The sequence below is a fragment of the Quercus robur genome, chromosome 2 (genome assembly GCF_932294415.1).
Source record: "Quercus robur chromosome 2, dhQueRobu3.1, whole genome shotgun sequence".
Taxonomy (NCBI): domain Eukaryota; kingdom Viridiplantae; phylum Streptophyta; class Magnoliopsida; order Fagales; family Fagaceae; genus Quercus; species Quercus robur.
This window is the reverse complement of record NC_065535.1, coordinates 97,843,214-97,868,986: the sequence shown is the minus strand read 5'-3', so window position 1 is coordinate 97,868,986 and position 25,773 is coordinate 97,843,214. Positions and strand designations below refer to the sequence as shown.

General features: G+C 34.2%; 2 protein-coding genes across 10 annotated transcripts in view; one reads left to right on the top strand and one right to left on the bottom strand.

Moving 5' to 3' along the window:
* The first annotated feature begins 1,675 nt into the window (after positions 1-1,675).
* Positions 1,676-25,773, top strand: part of LOC126716130 (glutathione S-transferase zeta class-like) — a 45,424-nt gene continuing 21,326 nt past the window's right edge. Inside the window, exons 1-11 of one of the 4 annotated variants that reach the window (XM_050417154.1) lie at positions 1,703-1,920; positions 2,026-2,138; positions 2,204-2,260; positions 2,389-2,474; positions 2,568-2,642; positions 4,710-4,763; positions 4,879-4,960; positions 6,133-6,194; positions 7,148-7,207; positions 7,845-7,972; positions 8,562-8,806. In XM_050417154.1, the coding sequence (XP_050273111.1) occupies positions 1,919-1,920; positions 2,026-2,138; positions 2,204-2,260; positions 2,389-2,474; positions 2,568-2,642; positions 4,710-4,763; positions 4,879-4,960; positions 6,133-6,194; positions 7,148-7,207; positions 7,845-7,955 (702 nt within the window). In that variant the 5' untranslated portion in view covers positions 1,703-1,918 and the 3' untranslated portion in view covers positions 7,956-7,972; positions 8,562-8,806. Of the gene's footprint in view, positions 1,934-2,025; positions 2,139-2,203; positions 2,261-2,388; positions 2,475-2,567; positions 2,643-4,709; positions 4,764-4,878; positions 4,961-6,132; positions 6,195-7,147; positions 7,208-7,844; positions 7,973-8,561; positions 8,807-25,773 lie in introns of those variants that run through there. The other 3 variants (XM_050417152.1, XM_050417155.1, XM_050417156.1) reach the window with 3 other exon arrangements.
* LOC126716125 (uncharacterized) lies at positions 9,221-11,836 on the bottom strand. 6 transcript variants are annotated; one of them, XR_007652010.1, is made up of 5 exons: positions 11,330-11,836; positions 10,308-10,962; positions 10,061-10,152; positions 9,572-9,770; positions 9,221-9,480 (listed from the first exon to the last, which is right to left on the bottom strand). XR_007652010.1 is itself a non-coding variant. In XM_050417139.1 (4 exons), exons 1-4 carry the CDS (start codon positions 11,800-11,802, stop codon positions 9,638-9,640), a joined length of 1,353 nt encoding a protein of 450 aa, XP_050273096.1. In that variant the 5' UTR covers positions 11,803-11,836; the 3' UTR covers positions 9,221-9,637. The 6 variants fall into 6 exon arrangements, 4 of the variants coding, with proteins under 4 accessions (XP_050273096.1, XP_050273099.1, XP_050273100.1 ...); XR_007652011.1 differs by having other exon boundaries at positions 10,123-10,152; XM_050417139.1 differs by having other exon boundaries at positions 9,221-9,770.

Genomic DNA, 25,773 nt, shown 5'->3' with positions numbered 1-25,773 from the left:
GCATAAACCCCCTTTTCTTTTTTGGTCTGAAAATGGCTTTATATTAAAATGAAAAGAAGATTTACAAAACAGAAGCTTGAGTTTACATAAGACTGTATACAACATTAGGAAGTGAGGTGGCAAAATCCGATGAAAGTACAGGATCACGCACGTTGCTTGTGCATGACAAAGGGCATGGCTTTCTGATTCAATGCAAGTTTTAATCAGAGTAGTATTTAATTTTCTTCAAATTTTGGTAACAGTGGTTACCGTTAAACTATTCTATATATGTTAATAATTTTATCTACTAGGAAAAGGGGTATCACACGTCCTTGTGATTTAGCACAATTGCAATTTAGTCCACAAACTTTTAATTGCTAAATTTAATTTTTTAAGGTTTGAACTAAAATGAAATTGTTTAGGGTTCCACTCAAAATACTTCTCACAATCTCATTTTCGCCCATACCACCTCAGAGAGTCAAAATCTAACAATTGAAAAAGTTTGTGGGACTAAATTGTAATTGTGTAAAACCACGAGGGGGTTTGTCCGAAAAATGGAAAATTTGGACAAAGCCTAAAAGTTTCATTGTAATATAAAATTTAGAGGTCAAATGTAACAATAATTGAAAATTTTGTGGACTGAGTAAATTAAAACATATTCTCTACTCATTGGGTCAGCTACAATATATAGGACGAACTTCAGGATATATATATATATATATATATATATATATATATATATATGATTTATAAATGCCCTTAAACTCCAAGGGAAGGGAAGGGAAGGGTGTTAATATTGGCTCACTTCATCCAAGACCAAGACCAAGACCAAGACCAAGACCCATACACATGACAAGTATAGTTGGAGGTCGCACAATTAGGCATGGGCATGAGATGGTGTGATACTGATGGGCTACTTCAAATGTTTGACAACTTCCCCCAATGCAAGGCCTGGCCTGGCCTTTGGGGCTGAGCTCCATGCTTAGATTAGATATTATCAAAGATATTATTGAGAGCTCTTCAGTTAAGGAGCGAAGGGGAAGATGAGGCGTGTGTGTATCGTATAAATTTTTATAACAGTTGAGTAATTTAAGCGTGGCTGATAAAAAATAATAGGTGAATCAAAGAGCAGAACAGAACACAGAAGGAATATAAATTAGGTTTTAGCGTATTTTAATTCTAGGATTGGGCATTGGGGTCACTTTTTTTTTTTTTTGCTTTCTCTTTTATTGTAACAATTGACAGTGGGCAGTAAAATTAGTGTATAATCAGAGCGTGGCAGAGTTGTGTCCTAATCAAAGGAAAGGAAAGGAGATACTAAAGCAGCAATATCAATTAATTAAAAATAAAAAAAGCATATTATAGGAAGGAAACTGTGAAGAAGATAATATTTAATAATTATATTGCAAGGAATATACCAAAAGAAGAGCTGGTGCATTCGTACTAACCTTAAAAAATTTATTAAGTAGTTTAGGAGTGTATTCACTACCTCTCACTTAAGAGTGAGCATCACCTATTATATGAGATCTCGGAGTACGCAATAATAACCACCTACTCTATATATATATATATATATATTGCCTTCGGCAGGCTGGAGCTGCGTGCATTAAGAAAATTTCATATAAATATTTTATATGAAGCTAAATTTAACATTATGTAATGTATGTGTTGGAAGGAATGAGGTGGTAAATTCGCATGGGCCATGGGGAACACATTGGCAGATGTTAAAAGAAAGAAAGAAAGAAAGAAAGAAAGAATGAAATTATTATTGTCGGTGTTGGATTTTGGAAAAGCAAAAGCTTTTTTCTTCAAACAACTTTCCTTCCTTCGTTCCTGTCTGGGTCAATCCAAACCTTAAAAACGCTGATTTGCTGCATAGCATTGCAGCTGCTCTGTAATAATAAAAAATTGGAATTCACAAAACCAAATCTCACTCTAAATTTAAATTTAAATGGTATGCTACCACTGCCACTGCCACTACCAGTTACTGTATCTATTTATCGTCTTTTTGTTTTGTAATATTATTATTATTATTATTATGGATTAGGAAGGTGAAAGTGGAAGTGGAAGCGGTGAGGTGAAGAAGCTGAAGCTGAAGCTGTATTCATTCTGGTGGAGCACCTGTTCCGTCCGTGTTCGTATTGCCCTCAACTTCAAAGGTAATTTCTTTTTTCTTTCTCTTCATTAATGCTTCATTCAATTATTATATTTTATTTTTGATTAGGGCTGAAATACGAGTACAAATCAGTTGACTTGTTGAAGGGAGAGCAATTGAGCCCCGGTGAGACCGAGACCACCTCTAAATTCTGACTGCTTTTTGCTATTTCCTTTCCTTAAATTGCCTTTGTACTACAGTATGTTTATTTCTTCATGTATGTTTTTCTTTTTTTACATATCTATCTATCCTAGAGTTTATAAAGCTCAATCCTAGTGGTAATGTTCCTGTGCTCGTCGATGGAGACACCCTAGTTGCCGACTCTTTTGCCATCCTCATGGTATCATCGTATAGTATTCCTATTTTCTTCTATATATCCATCCCTTTTTACCAATTAATTCTTCATTTTCTTTATTATTCATCCATTTCACAGTATTTAGAAGACAAGTATCCTCACCACTATCCACTGTTGCCCCAAGATATTCACAAAAGAGCCATCAATTACCAGGTACTATCTACTATCTACTATCTACTATCTTCCTTCTTTACTCTTTCAACCTTCTAACAATAACTTTATCAACCACCACCTCCAACAGTGGCTTATTCTTATACTCATGTCACTTTAGGAGGTGCATGCACAAATTGAACAACATTTCTTCTGACCCTACTGTCTTTGGGCTCATAATGCGTGAATCTGAATTTGGACTTTAAAAACAGATTTGGGTTGGGTAAGGCCATTGTGTATTGTTTAATTTTAAAAAAAAAAATTAAACAAAATGCCACATCATCAAACATAGAACACCTTATGAGCTCCATTAGCCACGTACACAAGAAAATTAACAAAACTAGAGGAAAGGACCATTAGGGCTCATTTTTTAGACTTTAGAGACTAAAATCGCTCCTTTGAAACATCATGGACTAAAAACGTTCAACATGTAAACTTTAGAGACCAAATGGCCTTTTATATGATAAGTTTAAAAATCAAATATGTGAGCTCATTCTACTTTTATTTATCATTTGTACTCAGCTGTTATGACCAAAACTTTTATTGACTTCACAGAAAGTAATAATCACATAGTTTAAAGCTTTTTTTTTTTTTTTTTTAAAAAAATTATGGAAAAACTTTAGAATGTTGAATTCACATGCGTGATTCCCCTACCATAAACTCATTAACAAAGTAGTGCAGTGTTTTGAGGCATATACTTAGTAGCATTCAGATCTATCTATGTTTTTGCTTTGTAATCTCTTTTCTGCTGCCTTCTATTGGTTCACAATTTTCCTAATCTCCTTTGGCAAATTAGGTTGGAACAATTTAGGGATTAACTTGAAAAACTCTTGATAGGGTCAATTGACATGATGTTGCTAGGAGCTGATAACATGTAATTGCACTTGGAACTACCTCTGGCATTTTTGCCACATTAATAAGATGAAAATTGTTTCTGTCTCCTATTCTATCCTTCCCACTTGGTGAAACTTATGCAGACAACTACCTATAATTTGTATTAAAGAACACGTATAAAGCCTACTACACATACTAAGCAAACTGGGGTACACATTGACAAGGATGGCTGTGTCCGCTATGGTAATTTTGAAATAAAGTAAATTCTGCCTTGTATATTGATGCCTAGGATCAGGCTCCTATGTTTGCTTTTAAATTAAAATGGTCTATGTCATGGTGAAGATTTGGTTTTCTGAAATCTAAGATGTATTTGGTGCGACATCATTTAAAATTGTATTCCACCAACTAAGGAATGATAACTGATTTAGGTGGCATCATGTTCACCCTTAGATTTTTTTAAATACTAAATCTTCACTTTGAATTGGATACCCCATTTCAAAAGCAAATGGGGAGGGTTCTTTTCCATACAACCTTGCCAACACACCTGCAAGTTATTGTGCCACACATGATAAATAACACTAAAAGGACTGATCTAGTAATAGGAAAAAATATTGTTTCATTTGTAAAATTTTCATGAAGTTCAGTTTCCGTCCCTTAACTTTAGAAAGATCATTTTTCATCACTAAACTATTGAAAACATTACACTTATCATATTTCTGTCCACTGCTTGTAAGGTATATCTTGTGTGTTTAGGTGGCACTATTTTTAGCATTAGATTATCTGATATGTCTGACATGGACCATTACATTTAAAAAAAAGGACACATGAGATGAACAAGTGGCAAGAAACTATTGGTCACACACTTAGTATGGAAGATTTTTTTTAAAGTTTAGGGATGATAAAAGAACTTTTTTCAATAGTTTAGGGACTAAAAGAGAAAATTTTAAAGTTTAATGACAAATGGTGCAATGTTTTCAATAGTTTAGGGGAAAAAAACTTTTTAAAGTTAGGGATGAAAAAAAAAATCATGCAAACTTTAGGGACGAAAACAATATTTTGGTTTAGATAATATTTTTCAAAATTACTCTTCGGATTTACTTTCTTGTCCAGCCTTGAGGATATGGTATAATGTTTTGAGCTTCCTGATCTAATCAGGCATAGTTCTTTGCTGTACCTTATCCATTTTTTGCTAATATTCACACAATAATGGAATTGCCTTTATAACTTGATATGTAGGCTGCCAATATTGTTTCCTCAAGCATTCAACCTCTTCAAAAAGTAGCTACACTGGTATATATCCTTGTGAGACTGTTGTGGTTATATACCCCTATGTTGTTATTTTCATGAAATTGTTAGAACTTATATGATATAAATTTTGTTTTGCTGCTTTTCCTCCTATATACAGAAGTGCATTGAGGAAAAAATTAGTTCTGATCCTGATGTGAAACTTGCTTGGGCTCAACATTATATCAAAAAAGGCTTTGTAGGTAAGATTTGACTAAGCTGCACAGTACTCCCCCCTTCCCTGGCAGGTGGGCCCCAAAGCAGAAAAAAAAAAAAAGATGTAAGATTTGAAAGAATAAGTAGATACCAGATCAGTTCTGGATTGTGCTACACACTATAACATTTAGACATTGTTAGATTAAATGATTAAACTCACGATTTCCTAATAGCTTAAGCTTTTGGGATAATTTGTAATTTATTATGGTATTAAAGTAGGAGGAGCTGGGTTCAAACCATGTCTTCAGCTTACCTCCCATTTATAAAATTCTCACATGTTGGGCCCTACTTAATAAGGGTGGTTTAGGCCCACGGGCGACGGGAGAGTGTTAGATTAAGATTAAATTCACCATTTTCTAATAGTTTAAGATTTTAGGACAATTGGTAATTTTTTAGACATGATACCTAGAATTAAAATTAAGAAGTTTTTGTGGCCCATGAAAGCAAAAAACTCAAAAATACCTTTCTACCATGCCAGTCTCGCATGTTTGGAGGCTGGTTTAATTTAAAAGCTGATGACAAGACCAATCCCTCCAATCCTGTTACACTTTCTTTTAAATTGAGAAAACACATAGAAATTTAGCAAGATGTAAGTGAAGTTATCTGATAAATAGTATTTGCAAACATACGTGCACTATAAAGTTAAAAGCTGAGAAATTAGTCCTTCCATGAGCTATTTAGGAGATGCAGCTAACTAATGATATTGGATCCTGATTTTAATTCTCTGTATCAGTTCCAAACTCCCTCCGTGGTCTGTGGTTAACGAGATTAGCAAATAACTTTGGCACATAGTCAATAGACTTGACACTAATTTCTTTTGTAAGTTCAATAGAGCTTACTACAAATGGATACTCAACTGGAGTAAGGAAGACATGTTAAGTGGACAATTGACTCTTGATCTGGTGGAGGGATTATACATGTTTGTTTGTTTGGACAATCAGATTAGTGTTCGTATCTCCCAAACAAATCATCCAAATAGTTTGGGGGAAAACAAGGGCTTGTATAATTTTATTTTCATGGATTATCTTGATCTTTTTAACAACTGGGTTCTTCTCCCTGGAAATTCCAGTCACATGTGAACTTTTTGTGCCACTATGGGATCGTTTCTGCTCCTTAATGGCTTTAGGCTTATTTTGATTATTATTTGCATTTGTTTCAGCACTCGAGAGGCTTTTAAAGGACTATGCTGGAAGATTTGCTACTGGAGATGAAGTTTACCTGGTTTGGTTTCCTGCATCATCTGTGTCTGTGCCCACAAACTTGTATATACAATATGCTGCACTGTGTGTAAACATTTGAAGAGTCAGGGTTTTGGAAGTTTCTACCAATGTTTTACAGCTGTTACAAATGCTTTTCCCTTTTTCTCTATCTACATTGAATGTGTAATCATGCACTCTAAATCTGTTGAAACTAAATTTAAAATTGATCACTGCATAGAGAAAGACTAAAAGAATGGCCATTGCTATGAATTTTTATTTTACTACCAAAATGTTTCAATATTGGTAGGGGCTCCTTTGCAAAGGAAGTCGTCAACTATCCTGAAGTTGGTCTATCTTCTACAACCAAACAAAGATTTTCTTTTGCTAGCTTGTAAATCTATTACAACCTTAAGTATTGAGACCGACAGCGGAACACAATATAAAATAGCAGAACCCACTTCTCAATCTTTAAAGATTGCAATCTGAAGATGGTTCTTCTCCCAAACCCAAACCATGGATTATAAGACATGAAGGCACCATACTCAACTCTAAGCACTAAGTTTTTGACTTAAGTATATAAATATACATAATTGTGCCGAAGTCAGTATTTTGATGCAGGGAATGTGATGTGCTTCTGTTTAGGCTAGATAGAATTTGGGGGAATGCATTCTAATCACATGCTATGTCACATGGGACATATGAAATACAGCCCTGAAGCTTTGCTGGCCATGTGCCATGTCACCATTGTGACCATACCATGTCAACATCTTCCATGTATTGCATTAGACTTGCATCTTCCATGTATTAAATTAGACTCTTGCATCAGTCTTATACTCTACACGTATTAGTTTCACAGTGCATGACGTGCTAGAATTTCGCTTCCTAAAATACTACATAACAGCAGCTTGCATGGATTTAGTTTATGAGTTATGGTGTTTCTCTTAATGTAATGTAATGCATTGCAATTTTTTGCAGGCAGATTTGTTTCTAGCTCCTCAGATTCATGCAGCAATTAAAAGGTTCAATGTTGACATGGTAGTGCTCATTCTATAATTAATGTGCCAGTTACATTTGATTTGTAGAAAACATGTATAATTTATATTAATGGGAAAAACGTTGCAGTCTTGAGTCTTGTAACAATTATTTTTCCTTCAGAAAAACCACTAACAAAAGATAAAGGTTAGGGGTTGATTTTCAATGTTCTCATTACATATATTAACTTTATCTTCAAACTGCTTTAATGCCAAATTGTTCTTTGACCTCGGCCATCAAGAGTTTGTGGAATTACAGTAGTTAAAAAAATTTATGACCTTGTATAGTCTTCTTCTGTCAGTGAAAATCTTGCTTCTGGTCTGAGATGTATGAATTTGTGCATCCTCAAGCTAGAATTGTTGCTATGGATATTTTTGGATTTATTAGTTATGCATTGGTTGCCCCATTTGTTGCTTCTTCTACCTTGTTTAATGATTATACGGCTACAAAACTCTCTCTCTCTCTCTCTCTCTCTCTCTCACACACACACACACACACACACACACATGCAGAGAAATATGCATGATAACACCTATATTTAGTAATCTTGAAATTTAGGGCCTACTTTAATATTCATTTCTGTATCTGTATCTGCTGACAGGTTTCTCCTTTTTTTTTTTTTTTTTTTTTTTTGTTGAAGACTCAATTCCCTCTCTTATCCAGATTGAATGAGGCATACAATGAGATACCAGCTTTCCAAGATGCTATGCCAGAAAAGCAGCCAGATACTCCTCTAGCAAGTGCTAGTTAAACCAATGGGTTGAAAAGGTACGTAGAAACATTGTAGAAATCAGAAATTATTAGACATTTCTTATTGATTAGGTGTGTCTAGAATGTTTGTTATATATATATAGACACACACATGCACATGTGGCTAACCTTAACTAATCTATTCAGGATTTATAATCAACCCTAAATTTGGGATTAAGGCTTTGATGTTATTGTAGTATATATGAGTTAGGTTCAGCATTGGATGATGTGACCTCCACGACCATTGAGCTTGCTAAATATCAAAATTAAGAACTATCTCATCTAAAAAATGGTCAAAATTATGGTAAAAAAATGTTTGATAAGTATATGGAGGACATGTAATCCAATGTTAGACTTGAGAAAACATTAATTAACCTAATTGAAAGTTTTGAAGTGATGTAATATCGCAAAAAGAGACACCATTTGTAACTTGAACCACAACAGTACCACACACATCCAAGAACAGAGGGATATATATATATATATATATATATATGTATGTGTGTATAGAGGGATATATATATATATATATGTATGTATGTATACACTCATATATGAATTTTATTGAAATTTTTTTAAGATTACGCTTCCAATCTCAAAATTACAGCATAAAGTGCTACTGCCAGATGATCAAGCTTCGAGATAGAGCTTTTCAAGGCATATTTGTATAAAGATAAAGGTGCTGTGATGAAGGTTGTCACCTCATCGAACGTAGTGGAATAATGTGAATAATAATAGATGGTGAGCTGATATATAAAATAAATGGTTTGGTTACCTGTTTGAAGTTCCTTCAAGTTCAGTTTGCTTTTGTATCCACTAAAATTATAGTTTTGTTTACCTGTGTTTTCTTCCTATGGTGTATACCAATAAAATATCGTATTTCTAGCAGAAAAAATGTGTTAGGACTTCCTTAGAAACTCTTTTACAGTTCATTTAATAACCAAATAAAAATCTGCAATAACAAGTTCAGATGTAGATCTTGTCCTTTGAAAGGATGAGACGTACCAGTTGGCTAGAAAGACCAGTCAATTAAGAAAGACGGTGGAGCTTTTATTTTAATTTTTTTATAAATAATTTGTGAGAGGCTTATTTAACCATCCACAATTGGGAAGGAAATTATCAACTTGCATTTGAGAAACGATGGTTAGAGAATGGTGAGCTGAAGTGCCTCATTCATTCAATTTGTATAATGCGAATCTTTCCCTCCAGGAGATGGTTAAAAACTCAAAGCTTGCATAAGCTTTTTTTTATTTTTGGTGGGGGGTGGGATCTGAAAAAGGATCTATATTAAAATGAAAAAGAGAATTATGAAACAGAAACTTGAGTTTACAGAAAACTGGAAACAACATTAAGAAGCGAGGTGGTAAAAAACCCAATGTAAATTGCTTGTGCATGACCAATGTCATGGCTTTCTAATGCCATGCAGGTGCCTACACCTGGCAAGCTGGTGGTTACACTTAGGCATAGTATGGCAAGCTGCCATGGCTGCTACTTCAATGTTGACAACTTTGAGGGGAAGATAGTGCCTATAAACAATTAAACATGCATCAGAAATTGTTGAAATAGTAAGCAATTTCAGCGTGCTTGAAAACAGTGATACATAATAAGCGAACCAACATAGCAGGTTAATTGGCTTTTTGCATATTTTTTGGTCATCCAAGCTAATGTTGGGCTTGACTTTGCTCAGCATTTTTTCTTCCTCTTTTTTGTACTACTTGTGCTTCCCATATTACTGGCAGTGATTAGTTTATAATCAGAGCATGGCATTTCGCTTAGCTTCCCAAATGTCTTTTCGTAGAAGTGCCAGAGTTCTGACCTAATCAAAGGAGATATTAAGTAGCAAAATTAGTTGATGAGAATTACAAAAATGTTAAAAGAAAAATATGAAGAAGATAGTATCTGATACAAAATTATACTATTCGTATAGGAAAATTTTTAGTTCCTTCCGGAACACGGAGAAATAGTGCTCCCTCCTCTCACATTCATGGTAGACTCCACCATGAATTTAATGAGTGGACTCTACTATAAATGTGAGATGAGAAAGCATCATTCTCCGTACTCGGAGAATATCTAAAAATTATTCATTTGTATGGTATATATACACACCAGTATGCCAAGAACTGAAATGGTGCATACTTCCCATATACACTTTCAATATCTCTTTGTACCGTTTGAATGGTGGAATTTCTCGCATGGACCTGCATTAAGAAAACGTCAATCATATTCATATGTTTAGTTTTTCAACGGTAGGGGTGGAATTTCTCCATGCATTAAGAAAACGTCAATCATATTCGTATGTTTAGTTTTACAACGGTAGTAATGACAAAAACATGAGGAAGAACCAAAAGGGTACCTTTCTTAGATGCCGAATAGTTTCAGAATCTGTTGGAATGACATGGTAATATCCCATGCACATAAGCACATTGGCACATGTAAAAGTACCAAATCCATCAATTTCTTTCAACTGTTTAGCCAACTTATTGTAGTTGCTGGATTTGGCAAAGCTTGCTCCTTTACTGGCCTCCTCAAGTTGTGTTAGTTGAATCCTGCCTTCAACAATATCCCGAGCAAGTTTCAAAATGCGACTTGCTCTATACCCAAGATTGCATCTTGAAGCCAGAAAGCCTTCATCAAGGTTTGCTAATTCTGTGGGGCTAGGAAAATTTCCAATGGTATCATAGTCAGAAGCAATGTTGTGTGGTTCATCCGCAGCCTGACAAGTTTTGCAGTTTAGACATGAATAATCATCATCATCATCGCGTACAATATCAGCTGGAACACAGTCTGCTTTGATAGACCCAGAATTTGTAAAATTCGTTGAAACCATGGACTCTTGTGGTATGGGTGTGTTGGGAATGAAGTGGTCCATATCGGGTTTTGGGGTATTAAAGTTGGTACTTGCAGCAGCAGCTGCAGAATCAGCCACAAATAACAGACTGGATGATTGAGGCTGCAGTTCCAACTGAAGCTCACAAAGTGCTCTAGCCATGCTTAAAGTCCTGGACCACCTATTGAAGTCTTATTAGCGTTAGCTTAGCGAATCTAGCGGTCTAGTTACTAAAAAGAAAAAGACTGGTGATTTTGAAGTTTTTACTCTCTTTGTCAAAAGAGTCATATTTGTGGTCCAAGTTATATGTAGTTTGGTTTCTAAAATTGGGAATAGCTGTTAAGTATAAAGTAGTAGTAGTAGATTAGTAAAGTGTGAGATATGAGTTAGTACTACTACTTATTAGTACTTACGTAGTAGAGGTCGTTAATCGACACGAATGGGAAGGCATAATGTCAAACAGTTGGCAGGTATGAGAAATGAAAGCATACATTTATCTATAGAAAAATGGAAGTAGTAAAAAAAGAGAGAGAGAGAGAGAAACTGACTGGCAGTTGCAGAGTAGCATGCACTTGACCATGTCTTCAAACAAGGTAGGAGACCTAAACACCCTGCCCACAAAGCTGCTCTCCTTCTTCTTCTTCTCATTGTCGTACATATTTCGGAACTCTCTCACAGCTCTCTCCTCATCTTCAGACAGACGCAGCATTCGTGACACCTGAGCCAGCACTGATTCTCGATGTTGTCGGGAGAGACTGGGAGAGTTATGGCAGTAAACTCGGACATGGAGTGAGCGAGGGGCCCACTGGTGTTGAGAAATACGGACCATCACTGATTCTGAATCTCCAAGGCCAAGACGGAGTGAGCGGAGAAGTGTCTTGGAAACGGGGTCCCACTGATTAGGTGGCATCATGAACAGTCCATGGCTACACACTGCTTTCTCCAGTTCAAAACTCTCCTCCTCCTCCTCCTCCGCTGCCCCCAGTGGCAACTCTAACACCACCACCCCACCACTACTCATCTTTTCAGTTTTACCAAACCAAGCAACCAAATGTCCTTCTTCTATGATATATATATATAATACTCCTCTGGGGGGAGATTCCTTTTTTTTTTTTAGTTTTTAAATTTTTTATTATTTTTTTATTTTTTATGTGTTGCCCAGACTAGACAAGTACTTTCACAATTACATTTAAGGGCGAAAATGAAAAATTAACCATAATTTTCCAACTATATAATTAGTAGTCCCGGTTTTCAAACTATATAATTTACTAACATCTCGAGTCTCAAAGACTCGATTTTGGGCCTATAAATCGAGTCTTTGAGGCTCGATTTTCCCAGTTTGATGTGGCAAAATTCCACATGGAGTAAACCTGGAACTCGAGTTTCTGAGAGTCGAGTTATGTGACGTGGCCATCTGGGTTTGACGTGGTCAGTCCATGTGGAAAAATGGGAAACCGAGTCTTTAAGACTCGATTTCAAGTTGGGTTTTTTCAAAATTAACGCCTCTCACACAGATCGGACACTCTCCACTCTCACTCACCCTCTCTCTAACACAGAGCAAACACTCACTCTCACGTTCTCACTCACCCTCTCACTCTCACACTGAACCTCAGCCACTCTTACTCATTCACCCTCTTCTCTCACTCACTGTTCTCTCACTCAGTCTCCACTCTCAGTCTCCACTATTTCAGATTCATCGCCTTCGCCAAAAGATTTGATAAAGCCATAGCAACGTGTACAGAGTTTTTAGTTCCTTCAGTGTCTATGCAGTCTCTCAAAACTAAAAAAAAAGGTGAGTCGCTTTGTACAAAGTTCACTGTTTGGTTGCCGAGAAATAGTGGGAAAAATCAAAGAAACTTTGGTTTGACCAAGTTTTTTCTATTTTGGTTTATGTATTGAATTTCTAATAGAACTGTTAAAAAAGATTAAAGCTTTATTGTTTTTTGAGTTTGAATTGGTTTGTGGGTTTGATTTTTTTTTTTTTTTTTTGGTTTTGTTTTGTGTTTTGTTTTGTTCTGTTCGTGGGTTGATATTAGGCAAATTTCAAATTTCTATCTCGAACTATGCATTGTTCTGTAGTGATGATGGTTATGAGAGGCCAAGATCACTTATGAAATTGTATGAGAAGTATCTCCAAACGGTAATTTTGTTCGGGTTCTTCTTGAACCGGCAGAGTTTTCATTATATTTATATTTTTTTACAAGGACCAATTTTAAAGGTTCTTATCTAATAAGCACTATTTGATGTGGTTTCAATCTGTCCTGTGGTTCTACATCCATATAATCTTGGTACTTCGCCTTGTATGGTTATAAATTATTAAATTCCAATAAATACTTTCAGGATTTGATGTTCTTTTTTTGTATATAGTTTTCCTTCCTTTCGTTGTATTTTTTTGGCTACTTTGTGTCTTAAGTAGTCTTTTTTTCAATAAATATTTTTCTTACTTATCAAAAAAAAAAAAAAAAAGGATTTGCTGTTCTTTCTCTTTACCAACTTGTGGTTGGGGCACATGAATTCATGTTTGCAACATGCATTTAGTGGTAGCTATAATGGGGTAGTGTTGGGATAGGTTGATGTTGCATTTTTTATGTGAATACAAAAATGGTATGTGGTTGTGGTGAATACAATTGCAGGTGGCCTGATGGTTGTGCTAGTGATCATGGTGATGTCGTAAGGGTGAGATGATGGTAGCTGGTGGTGTGATGGTGCTGGGGTAGGGGGTGATGGTAGAGTTTGATGGTGGCAGGGTTTGTTTGGATATGATTGTGTTGGTAAATGGAAATTCATTATTGTGTGTCCCAACATACAATAAAAATAGTTAATAAAGTCAAAATAGTAATATATTTTTGCCTATTTGCTCAATTTGATAGTTTGCACAAAGTTCACATGTTTGAATTTTCCATAGTTATTTCAATTTCTTAAAATTTTCAATAAATTTGAAAAAAAAAAATTATAAATGGAAAATATGATAATAAGCTAATCATAAAAAGTTGAAAAACAAAATTTTATCTAATCCTCTTGCACTTTGTAAAAATAGCCAAGAGCCTTGTAGCTCAACTAGCATTTCATGGTGTTTTCAACAAAGACATCTAGAGTTCAAAACTCCAATTCTCCTTGTTTCAATTGTAGAATTATAAATAACTAACTAAATAAAAATACTTAACTGTGATAGATATGATCAAAATGAAGTATATGGTTCAATCAAAATATATCCATATTCAAAGGCCAAAAAGCACAAGGTTTGTAAAACATCCTTGTTCATACCTTTTGATATGTAAACAAAATAACTTTTGTATAGTACACTATGAAGCATGGGTGCGTTTCGGGACTCGGGTGCGGGTGCGGGACTCGGCAATTTTTGAAAAAGTAGGGTGCGGGTGCGGCGGGACTCGGCGATTAAAAAATTATTAAAAATATTTTTATTTATATTTTCTATATATTTTGACTATTAAAATATTCTTAAAAAACACATTAATATACTTGATTCACAAAACAAAGAAAGAATAAGACAAGAAACGCATCTGAGGTCAGAATTTCGGCCTCTCCAGCGATTTTCACGGCCGATTACGGCCTATTTCGGCCGTATTGGCCGTATCGGTCGCCGGTCGATATTGACCGATATGGCTGATATGGCCCGATTCTGGCCGAATCAGCCCGGTTCGGCGCGAATCGAGCCGAGTCGGCGCGAATCTGAGAAAAAAAAAAATAAATAAAAAAACGCAGACGCAGCACCGACGCGCTGTCAACCGCGTCGGACGCTGCGTCCCACGTCGCGCCGCGTCGGACTTGGGTGCGGCACCCTCCCAGCCGCGTCCGTGCATTCTAGATAGTACAACACCTTAAGAATGGTGTTTGTATAATAAATCAGTGGTCAATGTACATACCCATTGGAAGCATGTGTAACTAACCAAGAAAAAAATTATTTATATTTGGTTAGAATCTTCGTAGTGGTTGCTTTCTAAAAGTTAGATTTTTAGTTTAGGTTAATTATTGGAATAATTTCAGCCGGTGTGCGTTAAGAATTTGATGTTGGCAGTGGATAGAATATTTGGATGCATAGTTGTTGTTAGGAACCTGCTTCAAGTGAGGTGGTTGCTGCTGCTGCTATGCTTACTGTTGAGGTAATGGCACGCTTATTGGTGCTGTTGCCATGATTACCAGCGCAGTTATTACTTGGAAGTGTGTTGCTGTTATTACTTTGAAGCTTGATGTACTACTTGTGTAATGTTAGTAGCTGTTTAGCAATTACTAAGGTTGTTAGCATGTGTACTATGTTGCTGTTAAGCCTAATGTTGTTAAGTAATTGAGCATGTGCCTGAATTGGGAAGTTAATTGTTCAGTTAGTGGTGGTTAGGCTAACAGATTGTAATTTCTGTATTTGACCCCTATACACTCCCTGTGTACTAGGGTGTCCCTTTTTGATATCAATAAATCTTCTTACTTATCAAAAAAAAATAAAAAAAATTGTTTGTTAGGAGATCAGTTGTACTCGAGCAGCCTAGTTAAATAAGGCTGGCTCTTGTTTGTAAAGCACTCAAGCAAGAACAAATAATAAATCCATTTGAATTGAAGGGTGTATGATAATAAATCCATTTGAAGAGGGGTGGTTGGATTGAAGGGTGTATGATAATAAATCCATTTGAATGGAAATAAATTTATTTCCAGACAGCTTGAATGATTTATGATAAATTAGGTAGTAGCTCCTTTCTGCTGATAGCTAATTGTGAATACTACTATTTTAAGTTAGAGAATCTCACTGGATTTATACGAAGGCTATCAATTGTGGAGCTTTGCTTTTAAATTTTTTTGGGGTCTCTTGGGTATTACCTGAGAAATTGCTTGACCTTTTGTTTGGTTGGAGGAACTGGTTGGGTAAGTATTCTTCAGATATTTGGAACCTGGTGCCATTATGTTTGGTTTCAATTATTTGGAGGGAGCGTAACAGACGTATGTTTGAGGATTTGGAGAGCATAGGGAGGGGACCATGTTTTAGCCTCATTTGTAGGCACTTTGTTTGATTGGTCTCATGCATGGGGATTCACAACTAGTGACTCCATTCCTGTGTTTATAGTCTCTTTCTTATTGAACATAATTTTTTTTTTCTTGTGTAATTGTTTTGGCTGCTTTGTGCTTTTTGTATGTAGTCTTTTTTTCAATAAAATTATTCCTATAAAAAAAAGGCTCTTCTAAATATTACAATCTGAAATTCATCATATATATTAAAATGCCTGTCTAGAAATTTATTTTCCTTTCTTCCTTCTTTATATAAGCATAGAAATGATGTTTATCTATATATATACATATTTGAGGTGCCAATTGCATTTTTTACCTTGTAGGAAAAGGCTTGAAAAGGCTTCACAACATAAGCTTTTAGAGAAGGTAGTTGCATAGTGATATTGCAGGTAATGATTCTACTATGTTGCCCCATTTCAAATCTTGGCTGCCATGTTTGCTTTGTTACCTTTGTTCATCTGCTTTACTATATATTGCTGTTATTGAAGATTTTTTTTTTTTTTTTTTTTTTTTTTTTTTTTTTTTGTCCTGGTATTTAAAATTTGCATTATATTGTCTTATTTTTAACATCTGATTCTTCACTTCTTCTTCATAGTTTTCACATGAATCTACAGAGGCAATGCTGCAATGCTGAAATGATTTTATGATTTCTTACATTATGTTTGGTAGGATGAAGTGTAGAAATGAGATTTTTTGTACCTACTTGTGTTGGGTGGTAGGGTGTAGAAATGAGATTTTTTGTAACTATTAAAATATATATTACTTTGGGGATTTTGGTAACAACAAAATTTTCTTCTAAAGTTGGAGAAATACCAAATTTGCTATTAAAAAAAAAAAAAATCTTGCAGTCTAGAATAGTAAGTTGCTTTTCAACACAGTACCTATGTTCTTGAATTGAAAATTTTAATGCGTATTAAAATACACATATTTTAATAGTAGGAGGCCTTGAAGACACTATCATCACACTGTGCATTATAAGAATTTGATTAAATGTAAGCTAGGTTAATCAAATTCTAGAGCTCTTTTGAGATTCGACTTCAATCCATCTGTTTCACAATGTTCTTTGATATTTCTCATTTTTTAAATTTTTTTTTATTATAGTTCCTGGCATGGTGTTTATGGTGGTGGTGGTGTGATGCCGTGATGGTTTGATCTTGGGTTTTTTATTTTGGTTTGGCAATGGTGGTGCTATGCCATGATGGATTGATCTAGTTGTCTAATTTGGTGCGGTTGTGTTGTCTTTGGTGGTGATGGCGACGGTGGTTGTCTTTGCAGTGGTGGTAGTTGTGCTCGGGTTTAACCTTTGGTTGATGGTGGTGTTGTCTTTGGTGGTGGCGTACAGTGGTGGCTATCTATGTTGAGAGGAGAGAGAAAAAATAATTATTTAAATGAAGTAAAAAATAGAGTATTGAGTCTAATGTGTGTGCATTAAAAACATAGATAGCTAAACTATAAAAAAAAAAAGTAGAGTTTTTTGGATTAGTTTAGCTAAAAAATTTGAGGAGGCTGATGTAAATGCTCTTAGGTGTATACTCTTTTGTTTGTTGATTTATGATTCTTATTGCTAATTTTTTTTACCCTTCAAGAAATGTTTACTTCTACGGCTTAAAATAGTTGTGTAAAGATTTTTTTTTTTTTTTAATTGTAGTTCTTTGTTATATGATAATTAACTTTAACAAACAAAGTTTCTTTCTAAACTAGTTTGAAAATAAACTCTTCAAACTTTTTATATATCTTTATATTGAATGTAAAATTTTAAAAATATAACCGTTAGATTGAATGTTTTTATTATATCATTCATGCTTGCAAAATTTCAAGAAGATCAAAGATCAATTGCTATTTTATCAAACAAATGTTAAAATTTCAAATTTTTGTGATCTAAACTTATATATAAAAAATAAGTTTATTGATCGAATAGTAAATAAAATTCAATTTGAATGAAATTTAATATGTATGTTAAGAACATGAGAAATATGAAATTCAACGGTTAAAATTTTAAATTTAATACCAAAAAATAAGTTACATGAGAAGTTTGAAGAGTTTCACCGACAACAAAAAATCTCAATGTGTAAATGGAACCTTACACGTTATGATTTATGAACCAAAGAAAAAGCACCTACAACTGATAATGAAGCCACCAAAAATATTGTAGCATTTTATAAAGTACTATTACTACTAGTTTGTTTTTTGTGTTATGAGTTCAGTGGGTGTAAGAAAATAATATATTAAAATATTTTTGGTAGTTTATAGCATCACCTACCTATTTGGATTTTCCATGACATGAATACTCTGCAATATTGCTGGCAATTGATTATGTGACGCATGTTTGAATGTTGATAACCATTGAATCAAGCCATAATAAAAATCTTAATTGATAAATTGTTTCGATTTATTGCTTAATTGGTTTAGTAATAGAAATTTGATTGCTTTATGTCACTTAGCAAAAACTGGGGAAAAAAAAACGGTGAATTAGGAATAATAGTGTGTGTTATGTACTTAAACAGTGAAAATTATTTGCTTCTTTTCCTTTGAACAAGCAAGAGTATCTTGTTCTTGAGAAGAAACTTGGTATGTTCAAAAAACGATTTCGCCATTTGGAAAACACCATAAATTTATATAGAGTAATACAGCAAAGACAAGGTCATCAAATGCTCTAACAAATTCATCATCAAATCAGCCTATAATGGAAGACTATTGTACAATCTATAACTCTATTGTACAGTCTGTGACTTTCAAATCAGACCATATCATCCACCCAATCTTAAGCAAAGCTCTTAGTCAACACGTTGTTGAGTAGATTAAAAAATTTGGGAATTTAGATTGATATTGTTGCTTATCTTCAAATCCACTACTACCACCATAAGTAGTTTCCCTTCACTTTAGTGCTAGCAAATATCATCAGTCCTGATGGTTTTTAGACCCCTTAAAACACAATTGAATTAACCTAGGTAATTAGCCAAGTTGTTACTTAGTCCAATTTAACAAATCTAGGTTATCACAATCACAGAGATCATATCATGCAAAACAGGGGAAAGATAAATAACGCAAAGATATGATCACCCAGGAAACCAAATCGGTAAAAACCTGGGGAGGATTTAACCTAGTTATCCTCAAGGTAAACTTGAATCCACTATCTTGAAAGAATCGAAGTTCATACAATAAGACTTACAAACTCCCACGCTCGACTTCTTAGTGCTACCCACCAGTAGAACTTACTGACACGACCACGTGCAAACTCCGAATCTACGTACTCCTTCTTTCTTGGATTCACCACCAGATACAAGCAAACCCGCTTGTGTTTCTTTAAGCTTCAATGGCAGCAACTGAGTTGATCATCAAGGTGTAGATAAAATCTACTCCTTGAAAACCCTAAGTTTGTGTAAAGGAAAGCTTCTCTAGATCTCACAAAAGATTTACACAAACAGCAATATGAGCAACACTAAAACGTGGCTAAAGTTTGCCTTTTATACTACGGACAAATTAGAAAACCCTAAACGTTTTAAACAACTAGGGCTGAGTTGGAAATCTGCAGAAAAACACATTTTGCCCGAGATTCGGTCGATCGAGCCTAAACTTCGATCGATCGAGCCAGACCGAAATGCACAGTAACTTCTGCATTAGCTTGATTCCAACTTTACATAAAAGATACAACTTTGAGCAAGACTAAACACTTCTAAACATATTGTTTTAATCATGGTTTGCCAACAATACACATTAGAGTTCTAAATACATAAAAACCTAAGTCTTTAGAACCTAACAAGTCCAAATTAAAAAATTTATATAGTCCTCACTTAAAATAAGTATGTGTGGTACAGTCAAGAGCGTTTGGTACATAGCAACTGTCCATTTACCTCAAACAATCAACTTCCCAAGCTCAACAACCCACCAAATATGCTCCTCGTTTTCTCCCCTTGGTCTAGGCACAAGGAAAAAAAAAATGCAGTACTTTGATCACCCAATGCTAGGTCTGAATTCTTTTAGACTACGTACTATTTAGAAAATTTTCAAACAAAAATAGTAACCTGCATTCCGACTATATACCACATTACAATGCAGGGACAGAATTTCAACAAGACAATCCAGCATTTCGTAAACTCTGAAAGTGATACAGAGAGAGAAAATGGGAGCATTTAAAACTACACAAGTAAATAGATTAGTTAGTGGATTCACACAGATAGATTGGAAACAACCAATCAGCTGGAAGGTCTTATGTCTGTGAAACATAAAACAACGAAGCCAGCTGACAAGCTAAAAAATTCCTGTTGTTAATGTTCTATTAGAGATCTTACAATCATTTGAAGTGGCTCATTGTTTGGAATACAAAGCTCTAGAAGGTCGATGAGAAATTTACGTACTAATGCCTATAAATATTAACTTACAAGCCCAAACAAAAAGCCTTGACATAGGTTCTACGTGCTCTAGACAGCAAGAGACTCACCATGAAATTTGTCAATCTAATGCTTTACCACATAACAAATCCATCAACCTGGTGTAGACAAAATTATTCAGCATACCTTACTTGCAATTGCAGAAAGGATATGCCTCAATTTTGTATCAATGTCCAAATCCAACAGAATTGCTCACTGCACTGAGCAACTTGAAATAAAGCCCCCCCCCATTGTGCACTCTATTTGCTTCACTATGCATTCGAAACAGCCCCAGAACAACAACTTTACAAACTGAAGAATCTTTCTCATCAAAGTATTTTTTGGCTATACATTGAACTCTACTGTGCACTCTATTTGCTTCACTATTGCTTAATTGGTTTAACAATAGAAATTTGATTGCTTTATGTCACTTAGCAAAAACTGGGGGAAAAAAAAAACAGTGAATTAGGAATAATGGTGTGTTATGTACTTAAATGTGTTTTGTTGTGTTGCCTATTTAATTCAAGTTGTTAAATGAGGAATTTAGTAATGCATTGAAATTATGTTAACTAGTCGTAGACCCGCGCGTTGCGTGTGATAATATTATTGGTTAATAGTTGGTTTTTCGTTTTCTTTCAAGTTAATATATTGACTTTGAAAAAATATAAAATTTAATATATTAATTCAACAACAATAATAATAATGTTGAATAAAATAATATGAAAAGAAAAAAATAAAAATAAAAGATATAACAATAAACACCAAATTAATTATCTCTAAATAAATACCAAATTATTTAAATCATATTATGTAATATTAAAATATTACATTCTTATATACTATCTTTAATTCTTTACAATGCAATATGATAAAATTTAACAACTAAAAAAAAAAAAAAAAAACCTTAAAACACAATTAAATTGGATCAACCTAAAGTAGAGTTCTAAAAAACACAAAAATTTCTCAATCTAAAGCAGAGATGCAAATTATATATATATCACCAAAAATTGAGAGAGAAAGAGAAATAAATTTTTTTGTGAAGAAAAATTATGCATATAATGGAAAAGAGAATGCCAAATTTATACTAAAATGATAACAATAAGAAGAAACAAAATAAAGGGAAAGATGAAGAGTGATATTAAGAGAGAGGGTAATGAGGAGATGAAAATGTAAAGAGAAAGAGAAAGGTTGGAGAAAGTGTAAATATTAAAAAAAGTGAGTACAATTTAATTTATTTAAATTTAAATAAAATATTATATGTTTAATTAAAAAAAAAAGATAATATAAATAATTTAATTATATGGAGGATGTGTCTGAGTTTATATATTGAATAAAATAAGATAAAAAAATTTAAAAAGTAAAAATATAATATATATATATATATATATATATATATATATATATATATATATATATATATATAACAATAAACACCAAATTATCCAAATCATGTTATGTAATAGAAGATTCTCAAAAAAAAAAAATGTTATGTAATAGAATAATGTATATTATATTCTTATATATTATCTTTTTAAATTTTTTTTATAACACAATAGTATAATATTTAACAATCAAAAAAAAAAAAAAAAAAAAGAAAAACTTAAAACACAAAACTAAATCATACCAACCCAACATAGAGTTATAACAAACACAAAAATTTGTCAACTTAAGTAGAGATGCAAGAAAAAAAAATACTCCAAAAATAATTGTGAGAGAGAGAGAGAGAGAGAGAGAGAGAAAACCTTTATGTGATGGAAAACTATGCAAAAAATGGAAGAGAGAATAACAAATTTATAGAAGATGGTATGAATATGAAGAGACAAAATAAACGAAAATGAATGGAAAGATGAATAGTGACATTAAGGTTAAGGGTAGTGGGGAGATGAAAAGGTAAGGGAGGGAAAGATAAAGAGACAAAATAAAGAAAGATGAAAAGTGATATTAAGGTTGAGAGTAGTGGAGAGATGAAAAGATAAAGACATGAGAAAGGTTGGAGAAAGTGCAATTATTAAAAAAAAGTAAATGTTAAAAAACAATTATAGGAAAATTGAAAAGAAAAAGGATAATGACATAGATGTTGATGTGGCTCAATGTGAGCACAGTAACATTAAACGCTACGTTTCAGTTTTTAGTAATATATATATTTGGGATAAGTTCTTCTTCCTTTTTTTTTTTTTTTTTTTGAGATAAGGCTATTCTCTTCTATGTGTATATATAATGTTTCTAATAAATAATAGCATTTTGAATAATCAAATTTTTTTTTTTGTTTTATTGTGAATGTAGATAAATAGAAGTACTCTTTTTTTCTTATTGTGATAGTAGACATAAATAGAATTTCTTTTTTATGTGCGCATTGGAATTTATTCTTAAAAAATCTCATTTATTTCTCTCTTTCTTCCATTATTTTTCATGGCAAAAAAGTGATGATAGACAAGTGGATAATAAGAATAAAAATCAGTCAACCACTTGTTTAAAAGAAAGAAATGTTTTACTTTTGTGATCATCCATTGTGCCATTCCTTTTTTTCCTTCGGAAATTGAGCCAGCTTGGTCCCAATTAATTGGACAAGTTTGTCGACTAGAAGAAAGCAAGTTCATCATATGCTCATCAATTCATCATCGACCTTGTTTGGGGCCCTAGTGTTTAATACTGTTTTTTTTTTTACTTTTTTTTTTTATTTTTTTATATATACGTCCAGTGTTTAATAGTTAATACTCTATCAAGTAACTACAATATGAATATCATACTTATCAACAAACCAAAAAAAAAAAAAAAAGGTAAGTACAATGTCAAACTTTGTTATTTTTGCTTGCATATGAGGATGGGGCTTGATTAATTACTCATTACCAGAGGAAATGATAATTCTTAAAAAGGTACTGTTAATTAGTGCCTTAAAGTATAGGTTAAGAAATTATATACTTCCACTCATTCATGAGCTCACATTTTGATCGAAGTAGGAAATGTACTTGTTAATAATTCATTAATTTATAGGCACGATGTGATTGTGTAGTTTTTCTTTTTTGAATATATGTACTCCAATTTGATTTTTTATTTCTTGAAAAAAAGCTCCTTACCATTGCCCTTAGGGCATTTATTCTCAAAATCATTTATCAAGCTTAATTTGTAATTCAAGCTATGCAATTATTGAAAGCTAGACACAGTACAACGAATTTAATTAAATAACCAACACAACATCATCATCATCATTGTTGAGTCGGTGGCTATAATTTGGTCTAACATAGAGTACTTGTTGTAATATAGCGGTCTATAGTAACCCTTGTGCAAGGTTAATACCTTAGCCGACTTAATATATATACATATATTAAGTTAGTGCTGTGGCAATTCATTTAGGGAAAAGTAGAATTAAATTGGGGTTTGGGTCGAGAGTGCTTGTGTTACTATTGTAATCTTCTTATTTTATAGTGAAACTTTTTTTGTCACCACCAGTGGACGTAGGCATATTGCGAAAATTCTCGTGTCTATTTTTTTTCTCTTTTCTTTAATCTTGCCTAAATGGGTTTATTTTCACAACAATCATCTTTAATAGAGGAATGATAAATAATCAAGAGTAGAATTTGATGTTTGGGAAATGGAGACTCTAACTATTTGTACAACTATTACATGTAGCATGGTGAAGTTTAGATTCTGATCCAGCCAACTCCTGCATCTTGCTTCCTCCCCTTCTGTTATGTTAACTTCTGTACATCTCTAATCATAAAGTGATATACAAAGCCTAATAAGCTGTGTTGTCTGTGGCTTCTTTTTTGAGAATCTTTCTTAGATTGTTTTTGTTTTTGTTTTTGATAATATCTATTACGTGCTAACTGCTTATCATTTTTGTGCAGTATGGTTGCTGCATATGTTGGACGGATTAACTATGCAGAGCCTGGACCCATTGACACGTTGATGTTGACACAGCAGGCCAACCATCGGTTCGATGCTATTTGGAATGGGCAGGTAAAAAACGCAACACTAAATCTTTAACTAATGTACATGCATTTAATTCATACAATGTACATGTTGCAGCTGTCATATATTAGTCTATGGTTCTGTTTGTGCAGGATCTAGGGACCCTTACCTGCCGCAGCCGTAGTTCAGAGTTCTCCAATCGAGAGCCAATGGTGGATGACCGAGTCGTTAACATCATTAAGACACTTGGTTTGGAGGGACTCCTCTGGGTTCCGAGTAGAGAGATTGACCATGGCCTGATAACGGCCTTAATGGAGCTATGGCAACCCGAGACTCACACCTTCCACATGCCACATGGTGAGGTTAACATCACATTGCAAGATGTGGAGGCTCTTCTCGGGCTTCCTGTTGATGGTGACACTATAACAGGGAGCACGCAGAAAACCTGGACAGAGGTGTTCCGGGACTTCCTTGGGTTTCAACCTATAAATCAAGAGCCACATAAGCAACTCACTGGCCAGAGGATTCTTATCAGCCAACTTTTGGAGCAAGTTGCTAGTCCATTGCCGCCTAATGCTGAAGAGGATGAGCTGCATAAGTACGCACGATGCTACATCCTAGTACTATAGGGGGACACAATATTCAGGGACAAATTCGGCGATAGGGTGCATCTAATATGAGTACAGCAGTTAGAAGACCTTCACAACCCACAAATGTACAGTTGAGGAAGTGCTTGCCTTGCATGGTTGTACTGAGAGTTATGCAAGGCAAGCGATAGGGGTACCAGTTAGATCGGTGGGTGCTTACTGTTGGTCCAGTATTGGGCATGGGCCAGGTTCTCCTATTTGTGCCCGGTAGTTGAGCGTGGCCTGCCAGTGGGTGCTTATGGTCCTCCGGTGTGTGATTGTCCCTGAAGTCTCTCTTGAATCCCATCCCCACTCCCTTTATTTTGGACAGACTACATCCTCTCTCCCAAAACCCACTCCACCCTGTTTTTAACTAATTATTATTGTTTGGTGATTTTTTTTTTTTTTTTTTGGTGGATTGGGCAACTAATTGTTTTTTATAAAGGCATTTTTGGGCAACCCTTGATGAATTGAAAAATGTTTGAAGAGGTTTGGATGTTGTAAAAATGTGCTTAGCTGTGAAAAAATAGTATTTTTAATATTTGTTTAGTGATAACTGATAACTTCTATAACTTTGTTTGAATTTTATAGGGCCTTGTATAAGAACATTGCACAACTGGTCTACTAGGTATTGTTATAGATGTGGCGGTAAAATTATGGAATTAAAGCAATTTACTTCCTCCTTGATAAACCCAATTTTCTACCAATGTTGCAACATCATCCAAAATATTGGTTCTGTGTATACACAACATACTCTACATATTTTATGCCAAGTTTGTTGATTTCAGTGTTATTCCAGATCGGTAATTCTGTCAAAATGAAGTTTTATGAATATTCTAACACAATCTCATGTCTACAAGGTTTCATACATGTCATGTGCATGCACCCTTGGTTCTTCTCAATGGGTTTTCCACACTTTGGACATGGCTTGGTATTGATTACCATCCATACTGTATTATGAGCCTCAGAACTATTCTTCAATTGCCACTTAGCCACAGTCTCACAATTCACTAGCCTATGCGCATCATCCATACAATTCCAACAAAACCCATTGATTCTATTTATTTTTTGTAAAGG

What these genes read in the sequence shown, in the direction of transcription:
- LOC126716125 (XM_050417139.1), bottom strand. Translation starts at nt 11,802, where the DNA reads ATGAGTAGTGGTGGGGTGGTGGTGTTAGAGTTGCCACTGGGGGCAGCG. An exon ending in ATGCTACTCTGCAACTGCCA is followed by an intron (nt 10,963 to 11,329) that starts GTCAGTTTCTCT and finishes AGACTTCAATAG; the next exon opens with GTGGTCCAGGACTTTAAGCA. An exon ending in CTATTCGGCATCTAAGAAAG is followed by an intron (nt 10,153 to 10,307) that starts GTACCCTTTTGG and finishes TTCTTAATGCAG; the next exon opens with GTCCATGCGAGAAATTCCAC.